This window comes from Elephantulus edwardii, unplaced genomic scaffold (assembly GCF_000299155.1).
Source record: "Elephantulus edwardii isolate Elephantulus edwardi_28Jun2011 unplaced genomic scaffold, EleEdw1.0 scaffold00197, whole genome shotgun sequence".
In the NCBI taxonomy this organism is placed as follows: domain Eukaryota; kingdom Metazoa; phylum Chordata; class Mammalia; order Macroscelidea; family Macroscelididae; genus Elephantulus; species Elephantulus edwardii.
Genome location: NW_006399947.1, coordinates 2,386,763 through 2,402,079, shown reverse-complemented (window position 1 = coordinate 2,402,079; position 15,317 = coordinate 2,386,763). Strand labels below are relative to the sequence as shown.

At 39.5% G+C, this 15,317-nt stretch overlaps 1 protein-coding gene and 1 pseudogene across 1 annotated transcript in view; one reads left to right on the top strand and one right to left on the bottom strand.

Annotated features, from left to right (window-relative positions):
* Window positions 1–15,317, bottom strand: part of TTC1 (tetratricopeptide repeat domain 1) — a 66,761-nt gene that overhangs the window by 17,460 nt on the left and 33,984 nt on the right. Inside the window, exons 3-5 of the mRNA XM_006897050.1 lie at window positions 13,023–13,135; window positions 6,578–6,614; window positions 2,161–2,304 (exon numbers count right to left, since the gene is read on the bottom strand). Of these exons, the coding sequence (XP_006897112.1) occupies window positions 2,161–2,304; window positions 6,578–6,614; window positions 13,023–13,135 (294 nt within the window). The remainder of the gene's footprint in view (window positions 1–2,160; window positions 2,305–6,577; window positions 6,615–13,022; window positions 13,136–15,317) is intronic.
* LOC102853265 lies at window positions 13,925–14,610 on the top strand (annotated as a pseudogene).

Sequence of the window (15,317 nt, the reverse complement as noted above, 5' to 3'; positions counted from 1 at the left end):
AAAAAAAAAAAAAAAAAAGAAAAAAAGAAAAAGAAAGGATGTTACTATTGCAAGTATCCACTTGAAGTTTTCTTAAAAGAGGAAAATCAGGTATCAACACAGACCGAGATCTGCAAACATTCTCCAGATTTGTTCTGTGGAATAATTGTCCCACAAAATAAGTATGAACTTTTGTACAGCAGGGTTTAAAAGTTCCTGGGGCCAGAGAGGAAATGTAAATGAGTAAAGGAGATGGATTAAGGCAACAGGAAGTGGTGAGCTTCGTGTTAGAACGGAAGAGCTCTAGCTGAACACCAGTGTGTAGGAATTCAATGACAACAAAGGGTGTCCAAATCTTTCCATTTTCATGATCAGACCCGGATTTCTTACAGAGTAAAATTTCATTTTGTTGTTGTTGTTATGTGCCGTTGAATCATAGTGACCTTATGTACAACAGCTCTGAACCCTCCTCTATCCTGTGCCAACCTTATTATCTGACACAGGTACCTCCATTACCTCAATCACTGAATCAGTCCATCTCATCAAGGGTCTTACTCTCCTGCACTGTCCCTCCACCCTACCAAGCCTGATGTCCCTCTCCAAGGACCAGGCACTTCTTGCAATACGCCCAAAATATGCCAGACGAAGCTTCAGAATCTTTGCCTCCAAGGAGCAGCCTAGTTTTACCTTCCCCAAGATGAACCTGTTTGTTTTCCTAGCAGTCCGTGGTATATTCAGTACTCTTCTCCAGCACCACAGCTCAAAGGCATCAATTCTCTATCATCCCTAATCATTGTCCAACTTTCTGATGCATAACAAGTAATTGCAAAGAGCATAGCCTGGATTAGTCTCTAGACTGATACTGTTGCTCTTCAATACGCTAGAGAGGTCTCCGACAGCAAACTTTCCCAACGCAATTTGTCTTTTGATTTCCTCGCTGCTGGTATCAAGAGTGCTGACTGTGGAGTCAAGCAAACTAAAGCTGTTAACAATGTTAATCTCTTTACCGTTTATCACAATGCTGCCAATAGGCCCAGTGGTGAGGATCTTTTGTTTTCTTAATGTTGAGCTTCAATCTATATTTAAGGTTGCAGTCCTTGACCTTCTGCAGCAAGTGCTTTACATCCTCCTCAGTTTCAGCAAGCAGGGTGTTATATCATCTGCATAACACAGATTGCTGATGAGTCTTCTTCCAATCCTAATGCCACATTCCTCCTCATAGAGCCCAGCATTCTGGATGTTCTGTTCCACATATAGATTGAAAAGGTATGGAGATAGGACATATCTGTGGCATACACCCTTCCTGATTTTGAATGATGCAGTGTTTCCTTGCTCTTTTCTGAAAACTGCCTCCTGGTATAGGTTTCGCATAAGCACAATCAAGTGCTCTGGGATTCCCATTCTTCTCAGAGTCAGCCATAGTTTGTTGTGATGCACACAGTCAAAAGCCAATCTCTGCTTAGATCCATCTAACATTAGCTATGATATCCTTAGTACCACGGCATCTTCTAAACTATTTAAAATGTTAAACTCTTGCTTCAATGTGAAAGTTTGCTTTAAATGAAAAAATGCTTGCAGCCTTTTTTTGCTCCACCAATCACTCTTATTATACTGGAAATGCATAATGGAGCTCTTCACTCTAATGGCTACCTGAAGAGACCGGTAGGCAAGAAACCTGGTCAACTTGTTAAAGTACTTGTTTCTCAAACTTATTTGAACATCTGTTACTTCCCTGACCAGACTTACCCGAACACACATATATGTTCAAGTCTGTAGCATATACATCTTGCTCTACACATTGTTGTTTAGGTAAAGAGAATAAAAAATTGTGACAAAGTTAGAAGGGCAAACCTGAAATTATTCATAAAAGGGACAAAATAAATTGCATTTGGCTAATTTAATTCTCAGATAAAATATTTTGTCAACTGCAGGAATTAAAGACAGTTAATACTCCAGCCCATAGGTGTGATGCTACCCCAAAAGTGGCACCTGTCCGGTAGTTCAAATCTCCCAGTGGCAGGTCAGCTACAAGTCAAGTCTGACATGATGGCAACGAAAGAACAAAAAATCACTTTTCGCATGGATATGAAATGCCAATTTGTTCTGTAAACTTTCACTCAAAACATGAGGAAAATATTTTTTTAAAAGAAAAAGAAAAGATATATTTATGTTTTACCATACAAGCTTCTCTTGCTTGATGTACTGATGGATCTTTTTCTAATACAGATTTATAGTCTTCTAAGGCTTCATCCAGTTTGTCTGTCTTCTCATACAACTCTGCTCTTCTTAATATTGCCCTGATATAGCTGGGGTTTAAATTAATTGCTGTAGAAGGAAAAGAAAGAATTGTTACCACGAAGAAACATGGTCCACATACATACCTTCAGCTACACAATGCTGCTTTACCAACAATTTTGGGATTGTTCCAATAAAGCCTTTTTTTAAAAAAATGGACACCGAAATTTGAATTCCACCTAATTTTTCCCATGTCATGAAATGTTATTCTTTTTTCTTCTTTTTCCCCCATTTGAAATATCAAACCTATTCTTCACTTTCAGTCTGTACAAAAACATGTGGGTTTCGCGTATGGGTCACAGCTGGTCTATACCCCATCCTTGACTCTGCCTGGTCCTTGGCCCAGAACACCTATCTTAAGTGCACAGGAAAGAGTAAGAGAAAATGCGAGGGTGGCAAACTCTGCTGTCATTCTCTTTTTTCCTAGGCCACGGCTATTGATTGAGGTTACATTTTTAGCTTAAACTGTTGTTTCTTCAAACTACTGTTCTAGGACCATGAAATCATTATAGCATCTCTTTATCAAGCAAGAATCACTACTCTAGAGGCAAGGATGGTGAGTCTTCATGTCACTTATTTTGGGTTTATTTTCAGGAGGAACTAGTCCATGGAGAGGGACATCATCATGCTGGGACAGGTAGAGAGTCAGTAAAGAGAGGAAGACCCTTAAGGAAACGGAGTGACACAGTGACTACAATGGGCCTGAGCATGACAGAGATCATGAGGACGGTCCAGGGCAAGGTTCTGATCTTTTGTCCTTAGGATCACTATAAATAGCAGTCAACTTGAGGGCACCAAACAACTCCATATTCCCTCCGATACCTGTCTCATTAGCTCTCCAACTTTCTATTCACACTGTTGTTGTTAGAGGCTGCTGAGTCGGCTCTAACTCATATGGAACCTTCTATGCAACAAAAGAAACCCTTCTCACTCCTGCACCATCCTCACTATCTCTGCTGTGCTTAAGCTCAACATTTTAATCTGAATATTTATCTAGCAAATATTATGGGCATCTAACGTAACATATCTTTGGAGGTACGATGGTTTACATAATAGACCAGGCCCTTGGCCTCATGAAGTTTTGTGCTGTCCTAGTAGGCCAGCGTAGACAGCATACGGGTACATAGTTTTAGATAGTAACAGAGCCCTGAAGAAAAATAAAGCCAGGAAATGTGATTACAAGTGAAGGGGAATGTGGCAACATCACAGAGAGGCCAGATACTATGAAGAGGAAACATTAGAGAGGCCAGTCATTTGAAGGAACAGGGGAATGTGTACAAGGACTTACAGGGTTTAAAGCAAGAATAACTTCGGCATGTGAATGTGTAGTTGGAGGAAAGGGAACAGACGCGAGTGAAAAGGCAGGCAAGGTCCAGATCATGGAGGGCCTTATTAGCCAGAGAAAGGATTTAGATTTTCCTGTGCGATGAGAACCTACTGGAGGGGTTTCAAGAAGGCTAAAGACATAAGATGATTTACATTTTCAAAGGATCACTTTGCCATTTAATACCATGGTGAAACAAAACAAGCATGAGGGAACTACATGTTGTGCATGTGTCTATGTCTATCTATCGAAGGTGGGGGGAGTGAGGGAGCATGGGTACCACAGTTCTGTTCCGAGCACCTGAAATTTGAGGTGCCGTTTAGGCATCCAAAAAATGCTGCTATGCTTGTCAAAGGATATAAGACTTGGCTACAGAGAAGAATCTAGAACTTTAGATATAAACATTAGAATGAAGATGGTATTTAAAGCACGTAAACAGAAATGGATGAGATCACCTAGGGGGAAAATGGAGTGGGGGGGGAAGGCCTAACATAAGATTAAGATGTGGGGACTTCCAACATGTTGAAGTGGATGGGGCAAGGGGGGAATTCCCAACAGCAAAGAATAGCCAATGAAACAGAACAAAAAGAAAGCACACTGCTGACTGCCATGGATGAACAGAAAGCAGCCTAACAGAAATGGAGTAAGGAGAGGATGAGAAGAAAAAGTAGAGACTGCAGTGAGAGATAATTCTTTCCATTTTAATAAAATTTGCTCTGAAGAAATCAGAAAAATGATATTTCAATTTATATAGGCTAACATGTCAGCAGATAGTTTTCTGGAAGAACCCCAAACGTCTGGAGCATTCCACATCGTCACTTCTGCCTGTCAAAGCCCCTCTGACCAGTATGCCACCCGTCCTTACAATATCCTCAGTTGCAAAAACAAACCCTAGGGAGCTCTGGTGGCCTAGTGGCAAGAAGCTGCTCTGCAATCCCAGAGGTATGCAGTTTGAATCCACCAGATGCTCTGCTGGAGAAGGAGGGACAATGTCCTCCTGTACCTGTCAGATCCGATTTGATGGTACACACAAAAAAATAATAAAACAAAACAAAACTTTTACCCTGAAACCTCAAACGCATTGATGTAGAGTCAGAACTAACGTAAAGAGTAGTTTCAGAGGCTGTAAATCACACGGAGTGATTGCCCTTATTTTTCCATGGAGCTGCTGGAGATGTGAACCACCTGCATTTGGGTTTGGGAGCACAACTCCCTATTTACTATTATAACTCCCACAGAAAAAAACCACTCCAGAGACCTCTACTATCTTTAAAAAAAACGAATCCCCTAATTTACAAGACCAAACACCTCAAAAACAATACAGATATCTTATGTATTGTTTCCTAATCTATAAGGAAAAAAACCTAACAGATTTAAACTTTATGCCAAAGTTGATAACTGTAAAGTGACTGGCATTGACAGTGCTGCATATGACTGATGACAAGTTATGGGCTCTGATGTGATCCTCAGGCATAAGTTCTTTCCCAAGAAGATATATGACCTGAGCATGTGTGTGCATGCGTGTGCTCCTTTATGCAAAGAGACCACACCCGTATCAATGGAAGGAACTCTAGTGCTAATGAGTAAAGCAATTAAAGCACTTGTCTGCCACCCAAACATCGATGGTTGAAACACATTAGCTATTCTTTGGAAGAAAGATGTGGCAGACTGATTCAATCAAGGCTTTAGCCTTGTAAACCCTGTGAGGCAGCTCTTTTCCATCCTACAGAGTCATTATAAGTTGGAACTGATTCAACAGTAGAGGATGTTTAATGTACTTCTATCTATGGACACAATGCCATATACCCAAGAAAAATGTTGATTCAATCAAACTTTCTTACAGTTAGGGCTACATTTGGAAATGAACTGCTTATGCCAATCAAGCTTATGAGGCATTTTCTTACCATTTGGTTAAAGGGAAAGAAGCTCTAAAAATCAGTAGCATGTTCTGAACTATCCAAATCCACACACCTTAGTCAGAAGGGACAGGTCAGACACCTTCTTCTGAAGCCAAAGTGTATGTTCAGAGCCAATTATAGTTCATAACAGTAATAGACAGAAGGAGTGTCTAGATTCTAATGTAGTGGCAATTTCATTAAGATAATATAAAGAAAATAGTCTTTTTTTTAAAAAAAAAAAAGCCAGTAGAGATGGTGGTGAATGTAAAGAAGAAACAGAATAAAGAATTCATGCTTAGGGCAAGTGGACTAGGTAACATATAAGGTATTTTCCAACTCTAGGATTATCTTTAATAAAAAAAGAAAGTAGAAACTAAATCCAGTAATTAGTTAGAAAACCTAACAAGAGTAGTAAGATCACAATGATAAGTGGGCATGAGTCTTCTCCACACCAAGTTTGAAAGGCAAGTTACCTCTCTAGCCTATCAGGAAATTTTGGAAACCAAAAGCAAACTAAGTGATCTTAGGTCTTTTTTAAGGTGATGGAGTGCAAAGGTCTTAATGAAACTCAAATAATAGGTAGCAAGAGATTAATTCAATGTATAGAATCTGAAAGAAGAAATAAAGTGATAGAAGTAGGTATGGAAGAATGTTATGACAACTCAAGATACTGAGCTCACCCCCCTCAAAAATACCCAAATAAACAAATGCAAATGGTCTAACAGCAGCTAAAATCTGGAATGCAAAGGGAAGTAATTTGGAGACCATGAGGATGGAAACCCCTGCAACCCCCACCTAAAAACCCAAACCGAACAACAAACTCTTGAGTGTCCAAGTGCCTTGAAACTGTCTCTTATATATTTATAATTATAGGAGAAATGGATTGAGCTATCCATTCAAAGGCATGCTTATCCAAAGGTGACAATTACTATACAAGAGACCTCAGACAAATATAAGCCTCGTCTATACATGTACCAGAAGGGGACACATATGAGGGCACACTTGGTGAAAACTAGGCTGTCTAGCACCAGAAATGTTCTTGAATTCCATGTAACATGTAAGATGACAAAGAAGTCTGTACCTTTGCTGCAGTCACTGAGAGCCATCTCTTTCTTGTCCTAAAAGGAAATACAGTATTAGTATGTGTCACCCTAGTCCTTTCTTCAGTGGCCTAAAGGCTTAATGATATGAGTTGATCACTAATAATCATCTGCTTTTGAGAGATGCAGAATGCTTTTCACATAAATCACAAGAAAACAAGCATGTTGCTTCCAAGCTAGAACCCAAAATTACATGGGACAGTTTAGATCAGAAAGGATTCCGGTAAATAGCTGATACAGCATCTCTCCTAAAGTAGATATGTATAAGGCATATTAGAATGTCTGCATTTAGAAAACTTCTAAATAAGCAGAGAAAATAGCCAATTAATCAAACTATTCTCAGCTTTAGTTAGTTGTAGGGATTGGTTTTTAGTGCAATGAATAAAGCAGTTTGAACCCACCAGCTGCTCCACAGAAGAAAGATGTGACAGTCTACGTGCATAGAGATTAAAGCCATGGGAACCTTATGGGGCGGTTCTGTCTCAGGGGTTCACTGGGAATCAGAATTGACTCAAGGGCAATAGGTTTGTGGATCTTTTTTTAATTTTAATTGTTAGTATACTATCAAAACTTAAAGTGGTATGCTCCAGAACGTATACAGTAATTCATTTATTTATAGAGTGGCTTGTCTTTAGTCTTAATTATAAACTTTACTTTAAAATAATTGATGAAACAAATGTGCAAAACAATGGATCAAACAAATGATTTGATTAACTAATTTGTTGAATCCAGAAGCATAATAAACACTAGGTATTATCTAACTTGCTGTTTGCTTTGCCACTTCCTATTTCTCATCCAAGACATATACACCTGGATGCTATCTAAGATGTTTTCTAACTCCAAAATGTCCACTTTCCCCAAATTAGAAGTTGTTAATGATTGGCAGTGAATCTTATCAATTAGCCTCTTTAGATCAATGGTTAAGGTATTTCACCACAGAATCCTTTGTTTGAGACTCACCTATTAACCAGGGAACCCAGGTATTATTATCTATCATTTAGAACAGTCGTCTCCAAAGTGGAGTGTGTGGGGGAAAAAGATTAACTTATTTACCGTTCTTCTATGTTGTTGTTGTATATATAATATATACACAAACACAGACATATCCTCAAACCTGTGGCTGTAGACCTGTTTCTGATCCATGGAGACTCAATGTGTGTCAGAGTTGAACTGCATTCCTCAAGGCTGTCAAAGCTGTTCTGTTACGGAAGTAGATTACCAGGCGGAAGTAGATTACCAGGTGTTTCTACCATAGTTGCTGGCTGGGTGGATTCAAAGTAGCAAGTTCCAGCTACATCAGGTTTCACTATCTTTCTTACTTTAAAAACCTCATTCTTTTAGGAGTGTTTGCTCATCTATATCTAGCCCCAGAGGTTAACACTCCCTGGTAACTCCAGTTTACCCTCTCTCTTTCTAGTCAAGAGATATAAAGCTTGGCCAGGGATACTTAACTCAAGGCTGCTGAGCCTGCACAGCATATGCTCCAGGGCATTTATCCTGGATATTTTCAAGTCTCTAATTTTATAGTAGGGTGGCCCTGTGGTAAGGTGTTTCTCTGCTAATACAAAGGCAGACAATTCAAATCCGCCAGCTGTTCTGTAGGAAAAAAGATGGGCAATCTCCTTCCATGCAATTTACAGTCTCTGAAAACCTGCTGAAGGGTCGGCTTTGAGTTGGTTCTGAATCACCAGCAAATTAGCAATAACAAAAACAACATTTAACAGTCCTCTTAATGTTATTTTGAAGAAGAAAACACACAGAACAAAATCTCACTAACAATGCTATCCTTGGACAAGAATGAGAGCCAGTTGTGTACACTCAGACTTCCTCTTGGCCTCTTCAAGAAAAGGCTTGGTGTTTCCATTAGAAATGGCTTTCCTGATGTAAGCTGAGGACAGTATTTCTGTAACGGTTTTGTTTGTTTTTTTTTAAAAAAACAGATCCTGGGAACTGAGGTTCAGGATAGTTAAGTCTCACACAACTTCTTCCCAAAAGGACAAGAGAAGAAAGCAAGACCTAAGCCCAGGGAAGCTACAGCTAGAGTGTGGCTCCCTCCCAACTACTCTGTCTTGTCATTAGTCTTCAGCTGTCTCCAAAATGGGAGCCTGGCCCGCTGCCTTGTTCCCTAATTGCTAAAAGAGAGTGTTAACACTATTACAGTAATCAGTCTAAGAATGACAGGATGTTTTCTCAGGAAAGAAGTAAGTCACAGTTAGCTCTGAGAATTCCTTGTAACTTACACCCTTTTCTTTCTATATTCTACAGAGTTGTATAGAAAGTGCTGTCAACAGGAATGCCATGAATGTGTAAGGAAAAAAGGATCCAACAGGAAAACTGCTCTAAACTTAAAAGCAAATGGATTAGTTTTTAAAAAAGAAGTTATTAACCAAGCTTCAATGTATTGAATGATGAGTATCACTGTTGATGTTAGAAAGATCTTGGAAGACTGTAAGAATAGAACAAAGATGCTTATTTGTGTTTTGATGACTATGCAAATTAAACTGTGTGGATCATAATAAGTTATAGATAATACTGTGAAGAATGGGAAAGACATTTGGTTGTTCTCACAGAGAACCTGTACACAAATCAAGAAGCAGCTATTCAAAAGAACGGGGAGATACAACATGGTATCGTAAAAGAAAAAAAAGGTGTCCATTAAGTTTTTATTCTTTTGCAGTAACAATCAATCTGTACGCTGAACAAATAGTCCTTCAAAGTTGGACTATATGAAGAATGTGGCATTAAGACTGGAGGGAGGCTTATCATCAAGCTGTGCTATGGTCTTCAGTGTGGATTACACTTCAAAACCAACAACAACAACAAAAAAATCTTCACAACTGGACCAACAGGCAACATCATGATAAATGGAGAAGATTAAAGATGTTAAGAATTTCATTTTACTTGGATCTTCAAATCAACATCCATGTAAGAAGCAGTCAAAGAAACAAAAGATGTGTTGCACTGGAAAAATCTGCTGTCAAGGACCTCTTCAAAGTACTAAAGAGCAAAGATGTTAGTTTATAGATTAAGGTGCACCTAGCCCAAACCATGGTATTTTCCATTGCTCAAATCACATGTGAAAGTTGGACAATCACTAAGGAAGTTGTTGTTGTTGTGTGCTGTCAAGTCGCTTGCGGCTCATTGTGACTCTATGTACAACAGCCCTAAACTCTGCTCTGTCTTGTGCCAATCCCACTGTCTCGGATACACCCATCCTGATTACCCCAGTCACTGAATCAATCCACCTCATAGAGGGCCTTCCCCTCCACCCTACCAAGCATGATGTCCCTTTCCAAGGACCGGTTGGTCCCTCCTTACAACATGTCCAAAGTATGTTAGATGAAGCCTCAGAATCCTTGCCTTCAAGGAGCAGCCCGGTTTAACCCTTTCCAGGATGAATCTGATTGTTTTCCTAGCAGTCCCTGGTACCCTCAATACTCTTCTCCAGAACCACAGCTCAAAGGCATCAATTCTTCTATTCTCCCTAGTCATTGTCCAACTCTCCGATGCATAACAACTGATGGCAAAGACCATGGCCTGTATCAGATGCACCTTACTCTCCAGAGACACCACTGCTCTTCAGTACTCTGGAGAGGTCCCTAACAGCAGACTTTCCCATGGCAATATGTCTTCTAATATCCTGGCTACTGGTGCCAAGAATGTTGACTGTGGGGCCAAGCAAACTAAAGCTGTGAACAATCCCAATCTCTTCACCATCCATCCTGATGCTGCTAATTGGTCCAGTGGTGAGAATTTTTGTCTTCTTGACATTAAGCCTCAATCTATATTGAAGGCTGCAGTCCTTGACCCTCTGTAATAAGCGCTTCAGGTCCTCCTCAGTTTCAACAAGCAGGGTTGTGTCATCTGCATAACACAGATTGTTGATAGATCTTCCACATATCCTGACACCACATTTCTCCTTATAGAGCCTAGACTCCGGATAATCTGTTCTGCATACAGGTTGAAAAGGTATGGAGACAGGACACATCCCTGGCATACACCCTTTCCAATTTTGAATCATGCAGTGTTTCCTTGCTCTGTTCTGAGGACTGCCTCTTGGTCCAAGTATAGGTTTCTCATTAGCACGATCAAGTGTTCTGGGATTCCCATTCTTCTCAGAGTCAGCCACAGTTTGTTATGATCCACACAGTCAAATGTCTTTGCATAGTTAATGAAACACGGATAGACATTCCGCTGGTATTCCCTGCTTTCAACTAAGATCCAGCCAACATTAGCTATAATATCCCTAGTACCACGACCCCTTCTATACCCAGCCTGGACTTCTGGCAGTTCTCTGCTGATGTGCTGTGCCAATCGTTTTGGATAATCTTCAGTAGAAACCTGCTTGCATGTGAAATCAATGATATTGTTCTACAGTTTCCACACTCTGTTGGGTCACCTTTCTTTGGGATAGGAACAAATATAGATCTCTTCCCAGTCAGTTGGCCAAGTGGTTGTGCTCCAGACTTCTTGGCACAACTTGGTAAGCACGTCCAGGGCAGCATCTGTTAGCTGAAATATGTCAACTGGTATACCATCTATTCCTGGGGCCTTATTTTTTGCTATTTCCTTCAATGTAGCTTGAACGTCTTCCTTCATCACCATAGGCTCTTGCTCATATGTTGTTTCATGAAATTCTTCTGTGTCTGCCAATTCCTTTCAATACAGTGACTTGGTATATTCTTTCCATCTTCTTTTAACAGTTCCTGGATCATTTAATATTCTGCCGAAAGCATCCTTGATTATAGCAACTCAAGGTTTGAATTTGTTTTTCAGTTCCTTGAGCTTAAGATATGCTGAGCGAGTTTAGCCCTTTTGATTTTCTGACTCCAACTCCTTGTCTTTGAATTGTGGTGCCATCAAAGAATACTGAATATATCTTGGGACTGTCTGCGAACCTACCTTTCAAAAATTCTACTTTTCAACCTGTAAATCATAGATCAAGTGCCAGGTGACTAAACAAATCAAGAGAATTACTTATGGTTCAAACTAAAGAAATGTGTTTATCAGGGTTCTATCTTTTCACCATACTTATTTACTCTGCAGGCTGACCAAATAATCTGAGAGGTAGGACTATATGAAGAGGACTTAAGGCATTTTCTGGTAAAAATGAAAGACTATAGCTTTCAGCATAGACTATGTCGCAGGATCAATGAAGGCTTATGGAAATAAAATGACAACGGAAATAGTATACTGTAGTGAAATTTGTTTCAAAAGACTTCTTTAGTTCGACAGTGAATAAGGAAGACTAAAGAATTTTTGCTAATTGTGGTATTGGTGAAAAATTCTGTATATATTATGGATTGTCAGGGGGAACAAAATAATCTGTCCTATGAGAAGTGCAGCCAGAGTGCTTCTTAGAAGGATGATAAGACTTTGTCTCAAATATTGTGAACTTGTCCTCAAGAAGTTATCCTGAAGAAGGACACTATGCTTGGTAAAGTAGAGGGTCGGAGAATAAGAGCAAGACCCTCAGCAAGACAGAGTGACACAGGAGGCTCAGAACAACACTGGGTTCAACGTCATTTTGGTAGAGGTATTAAAACTCAGGAAGAACCAAAAAGAAAGTGACAAAAAGTAGCTGATCTATACAAGCAAACAAATAATGAACCATCTCATCTGATCATGAGCCTGAATCTTGGTTGTTTAAAGGCATGCTGATTAACCTACCTATTATACTTTGGATATAAGTAGCCACAGGTACATAAGTGCTATTATTGTTTTCTAATTCATCCTTTCAACTCAATAATAAAATCCACTATCAGACGAGTATGCTTCCGATCTAATTTTTAATACAGCAGTCTAAAACAAATACATTTCCCAAATTTGACCTATTATATTAGGCTATCGATCCTTCAGAAATAGCAAAGCTTTTGCACTTCCCAAGACACCTGTTCTGCACATTACACAGGGCCCTTCTCATACCAGCTGTTGAGCATTAATCTTAATGGCTTTAACGTAAAAAAAAAAAAAAATTTAAAAAATCAGAATTTTAGCAATAATCTTTGAGTCCAAAATTTTAGTCTGTGTTTCCCTCCACCTCTGAGTCCTTACTGATGATTCCAGAGGCCCAAAATAAGAATCTGCAGCTATTCTAGGACATGTGCTACTTAGCTCCTTGCTTCATTAACCTGGCCTAGTTTAGCAAAAACTTTCCTAGTCTTCCTTCCATAAAAGTATTCATTTAATGATTTTACTGGGGAATTTTAACAGCAATCTAACTCAAGTTCTCAAAAATATTCTTTTGCCATCTCTGTGGGTTTTTTCCTCTCCTTTTTGTTTGGTTGGTTTTTTAATCAGGAATATGTATGGGCTGGAAAAGGGAAGCAGCAACTTTGAGTTTAAAAGTTGGTTTCTGAACAGAAATTATCTCATGGAAACAATCAGAGATTTATTTATTAAAAAGAAAAGGTCAAAGATACATACCTGCTTCATTCTTGCTGCAGCTCTATTTGAAAACAGAATAGACCTCTCTTTTTGGAAGCAGGCTGGGCACGTTTGAAGAGCTCGACGATAGGAACTTTCAGCTTCTACATAATCTGAAGGTTATAAAGAAAAGGAAAGTAGTCATTACAATTCTATCATTGACAACCTGCTGGAGTCAGAGTATTACATCTTGGGCAATAAGAAACTTTTTCCATTCTTTTTTTAAAGAAGCAATCCTTAATCATGGCAATATAAGGAGGCTTGGTGAAGTCGATTTAGAACGTTTTACGTGAAGACCTCTCAATGCTCTAGATTCCTATATAATATCCAGCTTTAATTTAGGTTATTGATGCAATAAGAAGCTTTGAAAGGGGGTTATGGACTTGAAAAGAAGAGATTAAAGGGTGAGATTAATCACCTGGGAAGAAGGAAAAACATGACACAGATTTTCATTAAAGACACTGGGCTGTCATACGAGGGAGCTCTGGTCCTGTAGTCCACAGCCAGTTGCACTGCTAACCCAAAGGGGGCACCTGGTTTGAATCAGCTGCTCCATGGGCAAAAGGTGGGCAGGCTCCTCTTTTGTGATGTATAGACTACTCAAACCTGCTGAAGGGTCAGATATGAGTCTCTTCTGATACAAAAACAATGAGCGAATATGCTGTCATAGAATCAACATGGCTAAAAATTAAGCTGAATATATAAACTATTCATGGAAGAACAATATAAAAATAAGTATTTGATAAAAGACTAAAAGAAAAAAAAAAGCTAATGAGTTATATATTCTTTATCCTTTGACACAAAATTATGGTCAGAGTATTAAAAGAGAACTGCCTATGTACTTCCTTTTCACATTTGTAACACTTAACCATAAAATACAAAAAGGTATGCTTTGGCAAACGATGAGCAGTGTTGGCGATGCAGACAGGTGAAGTGGAGGTTTTCCTGGTTTTGGACCCCTAGTGGCCGGATAGTGAAATCCTCCCTGCAGATCCTCAACAGCCACTGTTTCACCAGAGAAAAGGAAGGGGATAAGCCCTGGGCACCATCCTCTCCAGCCACCCCATGTGGCTCCTCAGCTCACACAGCCATGCAGCTGCAGCAGTGACAGTTCCAGGATCTCTCTCAATTGCTGTAGTAATCTGGGTCCAAGGACTTGGTGGTGTTCCTAATGCTCCTCACCCACCTCTGAAGATCCCAGGTGGGCGGGGGAATAGTCAGAGGGATCACAATCTTTCAGCTAATTCATTTTACTCTGATAGATGGCTGGATTTAACAGAGAAACTAGTGTCTAGCAACAAGACACAAATTCTTAATGTTCAGTCTAGGCTCACAGATGCCAAACACATCACCTGGAGGGCTGTGCTCAGCAGTAGCATCCTCTACGTTGAGCACCCAAGGTGGTGCTTGCTGGAAGGGAGCAAAGACAGTTCTCCTTGAGTTGGCCGAGCAGCAGCTCCTAGTGGACCACATCTTCATCTGCTTCCATAAAAACCAAGATGACAGAGCTGCCTTGTTCTGTACCTTCAGCTTTCTCCCCAAGAGACCCAACGGCTCCTTCAAGGATTACACATTTCACAGAGATTAGATTCCTAGAGGGAGGACTAGTGGCCCCAGCCCACCATGAGAGGAGGTACCCCAGGGTTGTCTCTCCCTCCTGTGTGTGTCCGCATGTTCTAACTGTGCAAATGAATGCTAACTCCACATTAGCAGCATATTTCTTGAAGTTTAATATTGTGTTTGTTATCCTGAAGTATTTGCTTTAATTCTAAATAAAAGTTTCTATTTTACAGGAAAAAAAAAGAAGTATGCTTTAACAATTAGAAGTATTAGTTCTACTCAGGAAAAAGTAATAATTGTTAAATTAAGCTAAGATACAAGTAAAAATCTTAAAACATTCACATTATTCCTGGTTTTATAAGACATACATACTGTAAGATGTGGCAGAGTGCTGTTCTAAGATTACTGCTGTTAAAGGCAGTCAATAAGATTATGACTCTAGTGACCATGTGAACAACAAACTAAAACCCTGCCCTATCCTCACCATCCCTGCCATCCTCAAGTCCAGTGTTGCAGCTGCCGCCAATCCTTACTGTGACAATATGCTGGAAATACGTGAGACAAAGTTTCACCATCCTTGCCTTTAAGGAACACCCTTGGCTACATTTCCTCTAACAAATACTTGTTCTTTTTCTTTTGGCAATCTATAATATATTCAGCATTCTTCACCAAAACAACAACAAAAAAAAAAAAAAAGAAAAAAGAATAAAAAAGATTTTGATTCTTCTTTATTTT